This window comes from Agelaius tricolor, unplaced genomic scaffold (assembly GCF_023055355.1).
Source record: "Agelaius tricolor isolate 1412-34295 unplaced genomic scaffold, bAgeTri1.0.p SCAF_4, whole genome shotgun sequence".
In the NCBI taxonomy this organism is placed as follows: Eukaryota; Metazoa; Chordata; class Aves; order Passeriformes; family Icteridae; genus Agelaius; species Agelaius tricolor.
The window spans coordinates 6507411-6527058 of NW_027269264.1; the positions used below are offsets into that span (position 1 = coordinate 6507411).

At 37.6% G+C, this 19648-nt stretch overlaps 1 protein-coding gene across 1 annotated transcript in view; it reads left to right on the top strand.

Moving 5' to 3' along the window:
• The first annotated feature begins 377 nt into the window (after positions 1–377).
• PTBP3 (polypyrimidine tract binding protein 3) overlaps positions 378–19648 on the top strand; it is a 46625-nt gene continuing 27354 nt past the window's right edge. The window contains exons 1-5 of the mRNA XM_071424449.1: positions 378–705; positions 4369–4463; positions 15407–15478; positions 18087–18250; positions 19094–19240. Coding sequence (XP_071280550.1) covers positions 15454–15478; positions 18087–18250; positions 19094–19240 — 336 coding nt within the window. The 5' untranslated portion in view covers positions 378–705; positions 4369–4463; positions 15407–15453. The remainder of the gene's footprint in view (positions 706–4368; positions 4464–15406; positions 15479–18086; positions 18251–19093; positions 19241–19648) is intronic.

Sequence of the window (19648 nt, forward strand, 5' to 3'; positions counted from 1 at the left end):
CACTTCTTCCAGGCAGCCAGGGACACGACAAGAGGATATGGCCTCAAGGTGTGCCAGGGAAGGACATCAGGAAGAACGCTTTCACAGAAGGGGTGATTAAAGTTTGGAATGGGGCTGCCCAGAGTAGTAATAGAGTCACCGTCCTTGGAGATGTTTAACGAAGGACTGGACGTAGTGCCATGGTCTAGTTGACACGGTGTTCGGTCACAGATTAGACTCGATGACCTCGGCGTCTTTTCCAGCTTTAGTGATGCCGAGCGATCGATGCCTTGCTACCGTGCGCCGCGGCGGGCGGGCGAGGCCCCGGCACAGCCCGACCGCGCCCCACAGCGGCGGGACCACCGCACTGCGCAGGCGCCGCGGAGGGAAAGGCCGGGGCGGGGGCACGGGCCCTCGATGCGTCTGCGCCGCGCTCCGCTCCGGGGCGGCCCCGCCCGCGGGCGCTCCCCGCCCGCCCCGCCGGGCCGTGCACAGGGGTCCCGGTCCACCGCCGCGCCGGGGCCGCGCTGAGGGGCGGGCGGCGGCCGCTGGCTGCGGGGAGCGCCCCGAGGGTTCCACCTGGTGCCGCCTGCGGCAGAGCGGGGCGGTGACCTGCACACCCCGGCTCCTTCTTCCTCAGAGCAGCGGGGGTGGGGAGAGAGGGGCTGGGGGAGGTCCTCTCCGCCCCCGTCGGAGGGAGCGGAGCGGAGCGGAGCGAGGGGAAAGGTGGGTGTCGGAGAGGGGCCGGGTTTCGGAGGGGCCGGGCTTGGGGTGGGTATATTCCCGAGGGCTGCTCCGCCAGGTACTTGTAGAAGGAGGAAGCCGGCGGCCGTCGCCGAGGTGGAGCTGAGGGGCCGGGCGCGCCGCGGGGAACTTTTTGGTACTCAGGGCGTGCGGGTCTGGCTTCCATTCCCTTCCTCTTTCTTTTTCTCTCTTTTTCTTCTAGGGCGGCCGGCGTCGCGTTTTCCCCGCGGCCGTGGCCAGGGCCGGTTTCCTGCCCCGCGGGGGCCGTGGCCCCGCGCCCGGCCGCGGGCCGGGATGCGCCGGGAAGCGCCGCTCTGCGGGGCTGGACGCGCTCCCGACCTTCCGCGGGGCGGAGGTGCCGGCCGCCGCCCGGGGCCTGCGCTTGCCCGGGTTTTAAACTTTATTACGGAGTTACCCCTAATAAGGTGGTAAAAAAATCTTTTGGCGCGCGGGTTAGAGGTAGATCGCGATGAGTTTTTGGGTATTTGCGGTTTCACGTGGTAGTTGAAGTTTAGTACCCCGAGTCTGGGGGTGCTTGTCTGTAGCAGAGAAAACGTGGAGCCGCTGCTGTTCGCCTTGTCGCTGGTGCCTGGTTGAAGTGCATATGTGGAAGCGAACTGATTGACATCTATTTTGCGGGGTTAATCAATAATCAGGATGGTTATTCATATAATGCGTTTTTATAGACCTTACTGAAAGCCTTAACTATGCAGCAGATTGCTACAGGGATGAAGTTTCTACAGCACTGTAGTTCTCAGAAGATAAAAATATTTTAAACAAGTCTGAATTATTGTGCTCCCACTGCTGGGATAGTGTGACGGTAGCTGGCTGTTTTATGTCTTGATAAAGTTTCTCAACTTGAAACTAAGTAATAAACCCAAGTTCGTTGTGTATGCTGCTAACTTCCCTGGCTGCTTTTTAAGTGAAAGTTTGATTGCTGATATTTTTCCTTTACCTATTGATATTTCAAAATCCAAAGTCTTGGCCATGATGGGAAATTCAGCTGTCCCGGGAAACTAACCATGCCTAATGTTTATTTTTTTCATTGTAACTGTATGCAGAGGTGAAATGTTCACGGAAGTCAGCACTTCCAACTTCATGCAAAGATGTAGATGTTACACTAACTTAAACTTGTATCCTGCATGTTGGTGACATGTAAGACCTTTGCTGTTCTTAAAATCTAGGTATTCTGATACAGAAGTTAAGGCTTCTTTTAATCCCTTGTGATTAAAAAAATTTCCTGACATCTTTTAACACACTGTGGTAGTAGAAGCCTTTATAGGGAGACATATTGATGAGAAAAGTCTTTTATAAATGCTGATTAATGAAGCAGCAAATAGTCTAAAGAGGTATATTTTTGAAAAATTTAATTAAAAATTATACTGAGTAATTCTGCTATGATCAGCATTTTTTTTCACATTTGTTTTAAAAGTGCATGTTGCAAAATTTTAAGAGAAAATTAAGAAAGTTCTCACTGGAGTGAGAATATTTCTTTTATTAATTTGTCAAATGTGCTTATAGAGGAACTTGTAATTTTGTTTTTCCTGTGTTCTATTTGAGAATACAGGGATGCTTTTTTTATGGTTTTTTTTTTTTCTTAAGTTGTGGAATTGCTATCTAATGTGGGTGTATGATTCCTATGCTGTCATACAATTAGTATGATGACCTCTTTTCACAAGTATTTTTTTTTTTTTAATTTTCATGAAGGTTTTATTATTTCAGTTGAGAAAGGAGGGAAGAAGAGTCATGTATCTGCCCTGAAATACTAATAAAGATAACTTAGGTTGACATTGTTTCTGGGTAGAAATGATGCAGTTAAAATATCTGTAGTTCTTAAAACCGTACAAATCTAACATTGCAAAGTAGAACCTCCCTAAAAAAACTTTCTTTTGAGAGAGTGAAACAAAGACTATAGACATATTAAAGGTGTAAACATAAACTGAGTGTTTTTAAAGAAATTTTCTGAAGTAGAGCCTTTATGTGTTTCAGTGAAGATACAGGTGGTTGGTGATAACTGCAAGTTTGAGTATGCTCTGAGATGCTAAGTGCTGCCTGTGACACTTCAGGAAGACCTGGGGGTTTTGAGTGTTTTGGAAATGTTCTTTTTTTGTTAGAAGATGCTAAATTCTTTTTTTGTTAGAAGATGCTACCTTCTGAGAATTGAATGCCATTGGTTGATCTCCAAACTGTTAGTTGAAATTGAGGTGTTGGTTAAAACTGCCCTAGTAAACCTAAAGTAAAACAAAATTTTCAGAAGCTGTCTTGTGACTTCTTATTTTCAGGGGCATTTAATCAAAAACTAAAACAAAAAAAGTCAAAGAAGAAAAATTACGCTTCATGCTGCTTTAATACAGAAATGAAATAAATTTTATTTCTTAAATAAAATTAATTTCTTTCTATGGAATGCTGAGGCTAATTTAGATCCAGACCTTATATTTAATAAGGGTGAGAATATGTAAAAGTAAGCACAGAAAAATAATTTTTAATTGGATCAGAAAATTTCTGTAAAAAGCTGCGAGAATTTCAGTTTTATGGCAAATAAATTTGTTCTTTATTTAAGCTTATTTTGTTAGCAGGAATATGTGACTCAAGTTAAACTTAAAAAAATCAAAGAAACCTGAGTGGCATTACCTGTAATTTTTTGTTGGCTATCAAAAGCAGACCAGCTATGTACCTAAACCTATGGATGTTTATAGTTGAGGTTAGTGGCCTCCTTGTGGATTAGTAAGGGGGAAACTCAGGAACAACACTATACACAGCAGCGGTATTTCATTTTCAAATTAAATTCAGTCATTCTGGTACCAGATTAAATCTTCAGGTAACAAGACTTTGGAATTTTGGAAGATAATGCTCAAGCTTTTTAAGAGTCATCAACCACTTCCTGCTTATTATCCATAGATTTCTGGCTCAGAAGCCTTTTTTAAAAATTTATATTTTACATAGAATTACATAGTTTTTTTACTATAGTTGCTTCATAAATACCTGTTTTTAACCCACTTTGAGTTATGTGCTTTTGGAAAACAGGTAGTATTGCCTGGTATGAATGAAGTTATCTCTCCTTCTGAGCTTGCTGTTCACTCCCAAATCTTGTTTACTACTACTGTCTGATATAATGAGAAATGGAAGTAATCTATCACAATCAGAAACATGAAAACAGCAAAATATGAATAAATCTCCTAGTTTCTCTAGCAGTTGTCAAGTTGCTGTTCATTTGATTTGATCTGTAGTCAAGACAATTAATCTGCTTTGTGTACCCTGTCTGGGGAGATAAGGAGTTGATTTGGGTTCTACCAGGGAGTATTTATCAGGTTTTCTGCTGAACTAATCCAGTGTTAAGTGATAAGCACAAGTGTGTGTTTGTCAACTTTCTTTTAGAGAATATCCCAATTAAACAAAACATGTGTCAAAACATGAGGACAAGAGTTAGTTATATCATGAAATTATGCCTGCAGCTGTTGTTTCAAGTTGCAGTTCTTAATTCTTTTACACTCATTTAACTGTTGCATTTAACTGCACTTTTGCTTTTGGTTCTCCTGCTTTTGACCATTGTATATATTTTGTACTTACAGTTTCATTTGGTGCTGCATATTTTTTATGAAAGACTATATTTAAGAGACTTTTAAAATTTCTCTTTTCTCATTTCAGCATGTGAAAATTGTTCCTATTTCTTCAGGTCTGTGGACGTGAGTTTTACATTGGAGTTAGAGGCAGCATTTTTGAAAACACTCTTTGCAGAGTGGGTAGGTGAAAAAGTATTTTGTCTACTCCTGTTGATACCATTCTTCCCCGCTCTTGCTGTTTCCCTCTTGGCTGAAGTTGTTGAAACTCAGGTCTGCTGCCAAAAGAGCAGCACCATCCTCAACAGTGCATTTCTACACCTCCCTCATAGTGTAGCAACTGTCATATGTGAACTGCATGGTAAAATAAATTATTCTGGTACCACGCTGCCTTGCAGTTGTTAGTCACTGTGATGAGAGCTGTGAAAACACAAGGGTGAGGAATGACATGACTGCCTTTGCTCTCTCTAGCCATAGATCAGCTTAAACTGACCAGGAAACCACACCCTGAATTTCTTGTGAAAGCCAATGGAATGAATGCTCATATGATTCAATACACCAGCCATTATCTTTGCAATTAACTTCCTTAATCACACTGAACTACTAGTAATTTAACTTGTTGCCATTCTTATTCATTAAAAGACATGGTCTATTACTAGGGCATTTAAAGTCAAGGAGAAGATAAATTATTCTTTCTGCACAGTGAGTAGTAGAAGCAAAGGAATCAGAATTGTGTTTACACATGCAGTCTCTGAAAGTGCGCATACTTCATACAGCTGGAGAGGTGTATGGTGGGCTCAGTGTTCTCTATTAGGATTCTACTATTTAAATGAGATGTTACTATTTTCTTGGAAAGTGGATTGCATTAGTCACGGGAATAAGGATGATCCAAAACTAGTTCACGTATAGGCAGAAATCAAATCTTACCACCGTATGGCAAAATCAGGGAACGGTAACCCTTTCCTTGTTGGTAAGTTGCCTGGTAGATACAACTGAAGTGGCACATGAGAAGGATGTGACAAAATTTTAGAGTATTGCTCCAGCTTTTGGTCCATCTTACTAGATGGCTCCTAGACTGCAGTACTTTGGAAAAGACAATAAACATTTTTAAAGCAAGAATTCAAGGCACATTTTTACAAATGTCCAGAGTGATAACATACTTCATACTGCATTTGAATGTGTAAATTATGCTTCAACACTTTGAGATACAGACTCCCCTATCTTAAAGGTCTTTTCCAACCTAAATGATTCTATGATTCTGTATGTCTTCAGGCTTTTAACCATAGTGTTTTCCAGGCTAAACACAAATGCTGTTCAGGAGTCAGCATGAAATGCATGGTGGTACAGTGATCCCAAAGACCACTGAAAATGAAAAGAATATAGCATCCAAGTATTTTGTTGACTTGTAACATTAAGAGGTGATGTAGTTAATTAATAAATTGCATGTAGTCCCTCTTGGTATTTTTAGGCCTTCTTTGTCCTTCTGATTGTGCTCAGTTTAATTAGGATTTTTTTTCTCCTTTTTTTTTTTCTATTTATGTAGGTATTTTGCTGGTTCACTTCCTCATTTTATTACGCAGGATACTGAATTCATTTTCTCACTCTTTTGATTTGTCAGTTCATCTGTTTTGATTTTCTAGTCTCTAATTTGTCTTTCTTGCTACATGTATACAGACAAGCTGTTTGTTCTGGTCTTGTATTACCAGGAAAACTACTCTAGCTTCTGTTGTCTGTTCTTTCCCCTTCATCTCAGTTATCTGTCCTTTCCCAAAATGCAATCAATGTTGAAGTAATTAATGTGAAGTTATTCAGTGCACAGTATATGACCTTGAATAGGGTGGAAACCATAGTGCAAAACTTAGTTTCTGTGGAGGAAACTTCTTGAACTCAAAAGTAGGTGATATGCTTGTTTTTCACTTGATTTCTGTCAGTGCTGGAAATTTTTTTCTGTTTAATAAAACCTGGTAGAGAAACTGAGTTGTCTTAATTGTCATTAGTTTGAAATTCTGTCACAGAAGATTCTCTTTCTACGTAATTTTCTTCTGCTGTGTACAACCCTATTTGTAAATGTACAACAGTTTTCTAAAATAGAAAACAAATGCATGGAAGTAAAACTGAGTTCTTTAAAAGTGTGAAAGTAACTTGAAAATAACTCTTCATTGCTGAATCTTTCCTGCAGTGCTCCATAGTATACTGTCTGTAGGGAGATCAGTTTGCTCAGGGTAATTTTTGTGTTGCCATCACATAAGTTTCAACTGTATGTGTGTATATTTATATGTATGTACAGTAATGGGACTTCTGTATATTTGAAAAGGTCACTCTGTCTGTACTGGTCCTCTGTAGCATCTGCTCTATATAGCTTGGTTTTGGTGTATAATGATTGTGCTCTGTAGGGCTGAGGACTGGACAATAAATGGAGTCTTTGGTGTAGAATCCTGAAGTAACAACATTGCAATTAATTAGAAATGTTTTTATTTTTGTGAACTTTATTTTGGACACCTAGGATTCAACTGTTTTGTGTACAAAATTGGTATTTTTAGTGCTTGTGTGTAACAAGTGTAGCCTAGTGTGTTATGAAGGATGTTATGCTCTCGCAGAGGAGTTTTTTATCATGGTTGCTGTTTCAGTGTGTACCTTTAAATATAAGGAGAACAGGTCAGAACACACACACACTCACACTCACAAAAAGCAGTGCCTCAGCAGGATCCAGGGTTCTCAAAGCATGTAATCCAAAGACTAGATTTGAACTGTCCTAGACTGAAAAGTGTTAGTCATTCAATTTTCAACCAAATGGTGAAAATTAAAGCAGTAGACTTTCCAAAGGTGATAACTTGTTTAATAACCAGTATTTTATAGAGTACAGAGTATTAATAGGATGTGTGGATTTAATGATTGATAATTTTCAGGAGTTGTATTGGCTTCATGGGTTTTCTTCTCAAAATCATGGAAAAATAATTTTTTTACCAACTAACTTCTGTGTCCCATTGAGAGGAGGAAGAAATGAAGACTGTTAGAGGATATTACACTGTGAAGTAAAACTGAAGGGAAAAATTCTTGTTGTGTGACTGATGTAATATTTAGGTGAAGGACTGAGCAAGGAGAACTTGTCCTTTTTCATGTATACTGAAAAGATGAAACATTGATTTCAACAAAGTTGCATGTTTTCTGGATATGGGGGAGATGTAAACAAAAACAGAGGTTTATTGATGCTGTGCTATCTCCTGTGTCTGCCAGCAGGCTGAGATTATGACTTTCCCCTCATTTGTGCAACTAGTGTATTAATACAGAAGCTTTCTTTAAAGTATGATCCTTACAGGGGCTAGTTTATTACTAATTTTTCCAAAAGATGAAGTGAAGGTGGGCCTGAGAAGCAGGCATGAGAGTTTCTTAGAGTGAGAAACTGATAAGAAACAATGCCAAGCGGAGAGGAAACGAAATACACATGAGACAGAAAGGACAAGGGTTCGTAGTTGTGACCATGTTTTCCTTGCATGCAACACTACTCTCCTAGAAAGCATTAAGGAGTAATTAAAAATTCAGCTTGCAAATAAAAATATTGAATCTATTGTTGATCTTGAGACAAATCTTTCATGTGCTAGAACAATTATTCAACTCCTAATTTATGTGATACACATCATCAAACAGACTTTTATTTCTTTCCAACGTCTTTACTTTAAGTGTGCAATTCTTAGAGCTTTTTGTCCTAGATTTAAATGAGTGTTTGTGCATATGAATTTCCTTAAAAAAAAAAAAAAGTAAAAATTCTTCTCTTTTGGATGAAATCTTTAATTGTGAAGCAGAAAATTCAATATTCAAAAACCATACAGTCAAGAACATATGTCTTTTGAGCATCACAGTTAAGTTGAGACTGGAAAGATTTTTTTAAAAACTATTTGTTGGAGTCTGAAAATTTATAACTGATCGATTTAAATTTAAATGATCGATCAGTTAAGAGTCAAATCTTTTTGGTATCTTCCTATGAATCTCTGATGGTTTTTGGATACATTTTTGGATGCATGGGAAATGAGTTTCCTCCCCCCCCCAATATTATTTTCTTAAACAAAGCTGTGTATATTTACTTCTGCAAAACAATAGGAATCAAAGTAACAAAAGTAGATGTCTTTTATGCTGCAAGGTAGAGGTGCTGATAAACATTGTATCCTGGAATCTTTCTGTTTCCAAAAGGAACTAGAGTTTAAAATGAATGCTAAAAGGGATGCTTCAGATAGCAGTTTTGCAGAAACTTTGATTGCTATTGTGATCCAGCTAGTTTTCTTTCTCTTTCTTTGTGCTGTGCAAGTTAAACTATTTCCTTTGCAAGAGGAAAGAAAGTAATCCACAGTTTGTCACATTTTTACTTTTATCGCAGTGGGTTTTTTTTCTTCCTTTAAGCTGTTTGCCATCACCTTTGAATAATTTGCTAACATATTTCAACCTTTTTTTCAATTTTTTTAATACATGTTATTACATAGCATAAGTGTTGTTACAGATCTCTTAGCAGTTGGTTTAAATGGAAGAGTCTCTTTTATAGCCTTTCACACACTAGTACTTTTGTTAAAACCCCTCCTGGGTTTTAACCCCAGCCATATTGTTTGGCATTGGTGTGGTGGTTTCTTTCAGCTCCTCTTTCTTGATTTTAACCTTTAATAATAAATTATAAACCAGATTGTCAAGTTATGGTACTTTGTAAGGCTGTGTAAATTTCCTTCTGACTAAAGTCAAGAGAGACAGCTTACTGGTGGTTTATTTGAGATCCTGGATGTTTATGGCATGACTTGTACATAATGAAGTATAAAATGATCCGAAACCCTACAGTGTGGCATTGTATAGAACATTTGTGACTTTAAATTTAAAGCCTAGTGTCTTCATCTGTACATCTGTACACTTCATTAAAAATATGTATGTGAAAGGAGTATATTGCAGTAACTTAAGTAAATTTTTTTTCACAAAAAACCTATGTGAACTCTTGAGGAAAACTTAATCTTCACATATTTAAGGCTTAAGCTACCTTTGAAGCATAGACATCAATCTTTGTTTTCAGTCAAGTTTGTGTTTATACTGTCAGAAAACAATATTTGTGGAAATTGTAAATGAGCGATATCACAAAGAAAAGCAGTCATCTTTGATGACTGTTTCAAAGAAAGCTCTGCCGTTGTGTCATGATGCCTGCTGGATTTCTGGAATATTCAAAATGGTATATGGCTTATTGTCCTTTTGGATGAGCTTAAGGCTTTCACACTAAGTAGAGGTATTTCTGACTTTAAGAATGAAAATGCGTATTTTATAGTAATTAAAAAATTAAGCTTTTTACTCTTAATTTTACAGCTCTTGATAGTCACATGCTCAAGGTTGCTTTTGCATCTTCAAGAGGAAAATGTTATTTCCTTATGTTCTTGCCCTGTATCTAGCATAAATGCAAAGTACATAATGTTTTTCTCTGAACATTTTAATTACTGTTACATAACTCTTTGAAGGTGTGCAGTACCTTGTTACCAGTGCAGGAGCGAGCTTCAGGAGTTGACAACAGAGGCAGTGGAGCAAGCTGTGTGCTGGCAGAGCTATTGAGCACTCAGGCCTACGGAAGAGCAGCCATCAGTGCTAAGACAGTGCTTCTAGGGTGGCTGGCAATCAGCAGCTTGAGCTGTGTTTGGGAGGGGTCTATATAGCAGAGGAAGAGAGGCTTTCTTATTTGTGATCATTGCCTATGATTTCTTTCTTCTTCAGCTTACTGAAACGGTAGGCTTTATCTATGTAAGGTCAGTTTATTTTTAGTACAATTACATGGTTTTGAAATTTCCCATAGTTTGGCTCCCCTTTCTTTGAAATCTTTATTTTGGCATCAACAGCATTGTACTTCATATTAAATCCCCACTTTGGAAGTAGGAGCTGCATCTCCTTTGCAAACATGAAAGAGGAAAAAAGAGTAAATGAATATAGTAATTATCTAGAGACATGCTGCAGAAGTGGAAGATAAAGGAAATTTTCATTCTTCTCGTGACACTTAGCTTTTGTTAGCAAATTCTATAAAAATGAACAAAGTATGCAGTAGAACAGTTAGTTTAAATATAGCTGTGGTTATCACTGGTATAGCTTGAAATTGTCATGTTTTGAAATTTACCCTTTTGGGACAAATTTCAAATAATTAATTTGTTCTGCTGTGTAGAATCTTGTAGAAAAATGTACAGTTTTAATTTACATGTGTGGAGAGAGGTCCTTTTTGAAAGAATTATTTTCCATTAGAATTGCCCATGCTCTTTTTTCCTAATGAAACCTGTGATCATATTCTTCCTTATTGTTGACTTAAAAATAATAGCATAGAGAGATGACTAACTAAATTCTAGGAAAACCATCAATACAAATGTACGGTTCTCTGGAACCGTAATTTCTAATTAATTGTACTGTCCTGAAGAATTTGTGACTTCTAGAAAATGAGAGGGGAGAAAATACTGCAGCTGAATGCTGAGGGGAGGGTAATAAGGGAGTTACATACAGCTTTTTTAGAAATTAAAAGATTGTTTATAGGATTCAGTGATTCCAGAAGTAATGCTAAATAGATACCAGCCATGGTTTTAACATGTGGACGCGTTCTAAAGAAGGATTTTGCCGTACTAGACTTACCCTTCTGTTTCCAACTATATGTGACTCACAAAGATTTTAGAAACTTAGAGTTGCTGATTTTCAGATGTTTATGGTTTTTGCTATGAATGCAGTGGGTTTTATCCTGGAACTGCAAAATAATTAGCATAAATTATTTAGCATAATTAATAATAATTAACATAAATTCCATAAATTATTATCAGAATTTTAAAAATCATATAACAGCTAAAGTAGTTTCAGGAAAGGCACCTGTTGCTGTAGTCAATTGTGTAATATGCCTTATTTAGTTAGGGAAATTGATCTGGTAGGTACAGAAGAATACTTTGTTTCATTAACCTATCATTGAGTGCTACTCTGTGGTGGCTTCTTATTTGACTGTTTACTCAGCACTATAGATTACCTGTTTTTAAAGAAATGTCCAAAATCAAAGTGAGCTTTCTAAGCAACTGGCTTCTAGTTTCTACTGAATAACAAAGAAAGAATAAACTTAATCTAGCTGTAGCTGTTCTATTACTCTTGCCTTACCTGTTCCCAGTTAATAACCCCCCCCCCCCCAAAAATGTAAAAATGCTACCTTGAAGTAGAAGAGGTGGAAAGTCTCATGATGTAAAAAAAGGAGTCTTAAGATCTTAGGAGATGATGAATATGTTTGGAATGATGGAATGAGTGCAGGAATAGAGGAGGATGTTGCAGCCTTGGTTTGATAGCTGTCCTTGTTTTGAGCTATACCATTTACCTTGTTTACCACAGTTTGAGAAAAGGAATATTGGCCATGTAACTGGCACTCAGAAGGCAGGTGCTGGTTTCTGTGAGGTCGGCTTTGTGCTGGAAGAAGTGTTCATTAGGGAAGGGTTAGGCAGCATGGTTACTTGTCGTGCCTGCTTGTTCACTTTCACTGTGCGGCCTCACAGAGAACTGGCGCAAGCAGCTCACTAAGGCTAAGCAGCTGCCTAACCCCACGCAGTTGTGCTGTGGAAACTGAAATGGATCTGTTGGCGCAAGGGCAGTGTGAACTCCTGTCTCTGCTTAAAGAAGTGCTTGTCAGGTGTCTATGAACTGTGGACAAGAAAGTATGTCAAGGTAGCTTTATAAGCAGGATTTGGCTATTCTTTTGACTGTTTTTCAGCTGGACTTAAAAACTGCATAACTAAGAAGTACCAGTGGAGTTTTCTTTGTGAAAAACTCGTGTACCAAGAGAGATTAGGGGCATGGTAGGACTCTCTAGCCTCTGAAGAAAGATTCGATTAGAATCCTCTAAGACATTATCTAGGGCACACTACCCTATTATGTGGAGTTTTTCAACACTAAAGGCCTTGCAAACCCAGAGCAGCCTGGAGCTGATCTTCGCCACTACATTAAATACTTCATGTTACAAATTATCTTAAAAATATCTCTTTCACCTCTATGTGGGAAAGAAAGAGATGGAACAAACAGTCTTTACAGACTGAAGTTTTGTAATTTCTTCGTGTATTCTGTATGAGCAGAATTGTGAAAACACTGAAGAAGTAAATGTCATCTTTTTCATTAATTCAGAGTACCTCAAACATACACATTTTGTACTTCTACTTGGGCATGATGTCAGTTTATCTTTGCAATCTTCTACAACATTTTTGCATTTGGTTTGGTTTTGCTTTGTCAGTGAATGAGAAGGCTTATCATTTGTAAGCTGCCTAAACAAGGAGATGATGAAAAGCATCTTTTTAGTATTTTTCTACTTGAGAAATACCTTGATCAGCCACCTGAGAAAACACTGGCATTCCGAGCAGTTTTCATATACTACATTCTTCCAAGGGGCATGCTATAGTTTATGAATGCACTGTAATTGTTTGGGTGAGTATATAACTTAGTATTGATACTAAAAGTTAAAAATTGGAGTAGTGCTTCAGTGGAGCACTCAGACAATAACAAAAAGTATAACCAAAATCTTCAGGTAAGATTCTAAATTATCCTGTAAGAAACTAAGTTTTGTAGTCAGGGCTCTAGAGTTAGCAAGCCTAGGCCAGGCCAATTATTCTACAGTGTCTTGATTTAATGTTTAATTGTTTTGCTTTTTAATGCAATCATAGTTAAAAGTATGGAAATTTAAAAATACTCTTTGTATCAGTTTGAAGATACGAAGACAGACATTTGAAATGATGATGGTTCCCTGTATTGTAAGAAGCCCAAAACTTTGTTGATCTTTTATTAAACCAAATAAAACAGTTGCATAGCTGATAAGCTTGGGGTTTAAAGAGTTTCTCTGTGTTTTTGCTGCTGTAGTGGGTTAATGGTTATGAGTGTAATGGCAAAATCTAGGGAACTGTCTTAGGATATACTGACTGAATGATGTGTCAGTTGTAAGTACAGGCACATGTCATGGATGAGGGTTGTAATTTAAGTATAATTTTTCTCCTGTTGAAGCTGGTTTAGTCCACCATCCTGGAGCAGCAGTTCATTGTGTGCTGCAGTGAGCTACAGCTTCAGTTTTATGGATACAGGCCAGTTACACAGAGTTGTAGAACAGGTCACTGCAGCCATCTGCATTGTATTTCTTTGTGTGTGTGTGCTAAAAATGAAAGAGGTTGGAAAATATTTTCTTCTGAAAATGTTTGAGGTGTTTTTTTTAATACCGGTGTATATAAAATTAAATATGAGATTGTAAGAATATATGTTGAACATGGTAATACACTACATGTTTTTCCACAGCCTTCTGGAAGTATGCAGACATTTCTTCTGTTAAATAAATGCCAAGTTAAAAACCAAGTTAAAGTCCCCACAACAGGGGTTGTGTCAGTAGCGGTTTTTCTTCCTGCCCTCCAGTAAATAAAAGGAAGGTTTGGTGTAATAAAGGACAATCATTAATACTTTCTACTATATCTGCACATACAGCTTTTGTTTAATTAGCACGATATGCATTTTACAGTCGAAATATGCTCTTTAGGTGCAATACCTGAGTGCTGATATACTCAAAGTAGTGCGAATAGCTGAAAATTAATATCAGTATTGCATGTTAATTACATTCTAGTATCTGTGCAAATACAGTGTAATATGCATGACATCTAGTAACCATTTAATTGACAGTTCTTTAAAATACAGGGTTTATATTTTTTAGTTCTCCTAATGTAAAAATGATTTTGCTGTGTGTCACAATTAGATGTATTTAAATATACTGTTAAGATGCAGTTTCATGGCTAAAAATAAGTCTTTACTGTTGCTGGAGAGGAATGAACACACTCATGTTTTCTGCCATCCACACTAACACCTGTGCTCCTTGACGAGCAGCTAAATTTGGCTGAAAAGGTTTTTAAGCACCCTAACCTAGTCACAGTCTTCTGTTGTGAATGACTTTCCCACACTAGGGAAGCAGCAGGAACACGTGATTAGCAAGGATGAGGAGAATCTAATTGCTCCTTTTAGCACAGACCCCATATAAGCCAGTACTCTGAGCAGTGTTTTTGGAGCCAATGCAAGCCAACATGATGGCTTTTCCTTACCCTTTGCAGTGGATCCTGCCACTTCTCAATGTCTCTTACAGCTGAATAGCTAATCTAGCTCAGCTCAGAATGCTGGTAGGCTGGAGAATTGATTAATCTCATAGGATAACTCTTGGGCACTGGGCTTGATGCAAGATAAACAGTTCATGCGCATGTGGGAATATTGGACCAAAGGCAATGGGAAGTTCTCTTTCCACCAAAGAGATGAGAAGCTATTTGGATCAACTTATTCCATCTTGCAGAATCACTCCCTTGGTCTCCATTTTCCATTAAAATGCTTTTATGGAAGAGAGTGGTGAAAGTTTCAGGAAATGTAACTGCCTTTCAGAGGTGTTTTGTTTGTTCAAGGTATACCTTATTTCTTGTTGGCATTTTGAAGTTGATGCTTGGCTGGGATATTACAGCAGTCTTAATGAGTAAACAGATGTAACTGGAGCTAGATGCTGATTTTTGAATGAAGGACCTGTAGTACTCAAACTCATTTCTGTCAGTAGTTAGAGTCTCAAATTGTTAACATTCTTAAAGCAAATACCTTGATCTTTCTCCTAAGAATTCAATGGTAAGACTTATATATTTTTAAAAACTGTACTGAAACCAATTTTTTTTTTTTAATGTGCCATGGGTGTGTTTAAATATATGTCAAATTAATTTTGCTCAAGGTCCCCTGTGTCCTGTTGCAAATGCAGATTTTACCTGTGTGGCTGTGCATTTATGGAAGTAATGTATTGCAGACACAAAGCCTACAGCCAGCTCATTTCTTTTCTTAAGCAAGTTTTCTTAACCATGTTATTCTTGGTATTTTAAAAAGGGTAGTGGGATAGATTTAAATCAGTGTAACATATTGATTTAAATCAATAGTGTAATAGAGCTGAATTTGCTGATTTATTGAGACATGGGAAAAAATTATGTTGTTGGCATTTTTTTTCCTGAAAAACAAGGTCCTGGCAGTTGTGGTATTGTGTATAGGAAGGGGGTGTTCTTGGGAAGAATAAGTAAAGGGAGTTGGTGCACTTTTATATTGAGCTTTACTAGTAATCTTGTCTTTTATTTCTTTAGTGTGGTCCTGACAAGCTGCTTCTGGTGTCAGTAACAGACCTTCTACCATGAGCAATTCTACTCCAGCTACAGGTATACATAAAAAAAACCCCTCAAAGTTCTTCAGCTGTTCTCTCTGTTGTTTTTTTTTTTTTCTTTCATTGTTTTGTGTGTGTGTTGAGGAAGATGCAGTAAGTGTATATATTTGTTTACCTGTAGTTTTAGACCAGACAGGAAGTTGAAAGTGAGAGAAAGCTGGTACAGCTTTTGTTAATATTACTTCCAGCATTAGGTGTACATGGAGTGTTAATGACCAATGGTTGCATGAAGTAACTTTATGTCAAATAAATTAACTAAATCATGACCTAGACAATTGCCTGTCAGCAGTGGTTTCCAAATAGTTTATTTTATATCAGGGCAAAGGACAGAGCAGATCACCTTTGTGATCTTAGACACCAAGTGTCTAAGACTTGCTGTATTTTTGGTGGGGAAGGAGGAGTCTGAGGAGCTAACTTGAAGATTTTTCTTTTTTATTTCTTTGACTTGCACATGTCAGGTTGTTTATACTTCTGCTGATCAATTCAATGTGATGTCCAAATGTTTCTGCTTGGCTTGAAATAGCATTAGCTTATAGCTCAGCAATGTAATAGCTGAAATATATATTATTAATTAACAGTGCATTGACTGATCCTTCACAGTGGTATCCAAGATGTCTAAATGATATAGAGGTTTTTGGAATATATTACTAGGTGTTCTCATTAATAATCATATAAATCTAAAATAAAATATGATCACTATGGAAATGCATCTTTTTACCCAATACAGCTGCTCCAGCTGCAGGTCTTGTTTTTTGTTGTTATGTTTGGGGTTTTGGGGCTTTTTTGGTCTGGTGGGTCACATATCTAAAATGTATACCTTTCTACCTCAGGCTATGCAGGGAATACATTTGTACTGGTCATGAATTGTGATTGTAATGAATTTCCCTTTGTACATCAGGAACCAATTTTCACTTTGTGCATAAGGGTTTTTTTGGTCTGTCTGAAAGCATTTTTTACTTTCACTCAGTTGAGAGTACAATTCAGAAAGGTGATCAGCTTTGGCATGCTTTAAAGAAATGTTGAATCAATTTTGAAGTTTAGATGTTGGAAGATACAGATGGTTATCACTCTGCATCAAAATTAGTATCGAACCACAGCTGGAGAAAGAAGCATGGTTTAAAAAACGATGAGGTTTTATATTTGAGATGTGCTAGCTTTTATTGCCGATTTAGTAACTTAGGTAAAGTTTCACAAGAAAATAAACACTTCAACAGTTTGCCACTTAGCTCCATTTTGTCACCTCTGACAATGTGTCAGAACCCAGAAGATACTGCTTCTGCAAGAGTCTCTCATATAAAACTAGAGGTGAAATTCATTCTAGGCTTCATTAACTGCTTTCTTTGGTCAAGCATTCCTTGACTTAATACTAAGTCAGGGACATCTTGTAAATTTTGAACCTGAAAAGTAACAAAATATGTTGTTAGAGTTTACTAGTAATATGTCCTGTCGTGGCTTGGTACCAATATGTGTTTAATATGGTCATGTTTGTCTTAAAGTTCACATTTTTCAGAACACATACAGAGCACATGAAGCCATTTAAAATTTCTTGATGGAAAAATGAATGCATAGCAGACTTTTCAGTTTTGCAGGTGGGAGAATTGTTAAGTGTGCTATAGTTGGGGCTTTTATCATCCATCTTGAAATTTTACAGGCTTCCAGTAATAAAAAGACCCTCTGTAAACATCCTTATGCAGAATGACTTGTGTGAACCAGTTCTCAGCCTTAGACTGTATGCAAAACCTACAGCAAAACCTTATAAAGTTCCTACAGAAATTTCTTCTCAATCTTTTGTGTTTCTCCTTGGAAGGCTAAATGCAACAGATTAGATATTAAGGCTACTCTCTTGCCTCCATTGCAACTGCTTCTAGAACAATATGCTTGTTCCAGATATGGTGTTCTGCTTTAAAGTGCTCTCAAGGATACTGAATAATGTTCCTGAAATTCAGTCATTGGTCACTTACCAATCCAAATTTGTCCCTTACAGGATCCAAACAGGCATATGTTCAAAAAAACCCCACTTCTGGCAGTATGTCAAAGTGGAAGATGTAAGAGTTTGTATGGATTTCATGCTGTCTTTCTCAAAGACTTTTTAAAACTTAAAATAATTTGGAACAGCAGGCTTTCTTTAATAAAGTAAAAACAAACTCAAAACCTCAAGTTAGCAATTCAGTCACAGCAAGACAAGTTGGTGATAAAAGGAAAATTAATGTATTACCTCCCAATTGGGACTTTCCCCTCTTTTGTGCAACTAATATTTTATAGATATCTTATGTAGGCATTTGGGGAGAAGTTACTGACCTCCCATTAAAAAAAACAAAACAACAGCAAACCAAAACCAAATCTTCAGAAAATAAACAAGTCCAAAGCAAAGCCAGACATACGCCACCCTCCCCTTGCTATCAAGATTTGGAATAGCTGATGATACCTTCTTACACTGTCCCTTTGTTAGATATGGAATATCCTTTCTTAGGGTTCAAAGAAATAAGTACCTAAGTCAATGTCAGTGCTGAGGCAGCAGTTTATCTCCTTAAGGTTTTGATATGTATGCTGTGCAATGGGTTTGTCTTGTTTACTTGTCTGTCTCCCTCCCTAAAATATTTTAGATAATGAGAAGAAAAAAAGTAAAGGAAAAAGATCTCCGTGTTCCCCTTCACGTGTCCTTCATATTCGTCAAATTCCAAATGGTGTTACTGGAGCAGAAGTTGTTTCATTAGGTCTCCCTTTTGGCAAAGTAACCAATCTGTTGATGCTAAGAGGAAAAGGTCAGGTACGTAGTTTTCAATGTCTCAATAACAAGAGCAAGACTGAAGATGTGGTTCATGTTATGATAATTTTGATCTTGACCTTGAGTGAAATGATTGCAACAATGTCTAAATATTTCATTGATAGCAGAAGATTTTCATATTTTTAAATGTGAAAGGATGTTTTGAAATTTAAGTTTTTAATATGCTTTCAGGTTACGTAATGAACTAGAAATTTGTTGATAATATTGCTAAACATTATATCCACTTTATGTGAAAACATATAGATGATCAAGAACTGCATTGTCACTGTTGATGACACAGTGACAATGAGCCTGCCTGCTTAAGTTACTGACATGCATGTAATTTTTTGACATCTTTTAATCCTGTTAGATGTGGCAGAGTAGTTTGTGTCATGAAGAAGCACAGAAATCCTAAAAATAATAAACATTCATACAAAAATTGGATTAATACAATGCATAAACTAATGGATGTTTAATGTTCTGTTCTAGCTTTTTCAATCAGTATGCATATCAGCTACTTAAGTAATAGTGCTTGATTTCAGGAATTTAGCAAATTGATTAGCAGTGTAGTACTTTTAGCGGCATTACTTTCCATATGTCATACTTATTCCACCTCTTCTTAGATGATGTAGTGTACTTACAATGTAAAACTTTCTATGAAAACACACAAATTGAATAAAACAGCCCCATAAACATGCACACCCAAATGCATTCTAATGCTGAGGAAATCAGTATTGTACTTTCATATAATCTTTTTCTAGTGAGAGTGGAATTGGGAAAAAACTATGCTTTTTTTCTCTCTTGTAAACAAAACCAGCTTTGAAATTGTCTGTGTATTGGTTGCAGGCATTTTTGGAAATGGCTTCTGTAGATGCTGCTGTTTCTATGGTGAACTACTACACTCCTGCTACACCTCACCTCCACAATCAGCCAGTTTATATTCAGTATTCCAATTACAAGGAACTTAAGACTGACAATCAGCATAATCAGGCTGTAAGTACAATATTTCCATTTAACAGGATATAATTGCATGAGTTGTGAATGCATGTGTTAATACAGAAAGTATTAAGGTTGTTTTCTGCTTCTCACGTTGCCCTGCCTGTGATAGTGCTCAAGAAGATAGAAAGGATCTCAACTAGGACAGTTGATCCCAACTGACCCAAGGGATGTTGGGCTCAGCATTGAAAACTGGGGGAAGGATGAGGAATGTTCAGAGTTGTGGCCTTTTTCTTTCCAAGGAATTGTTAAACTCAGTGAAGTTCCTACTTTCTTGGAAATGTTTAATCACCTCTCTGCCAATGGGGGAGGTGTTTAAACACCTTGTTTTGCCTTACTTGCATATGCAGCTATTGCTTTGCCTGTTCAACTGTCTGTAAATGACAGTTTTCTCACTTCTACACT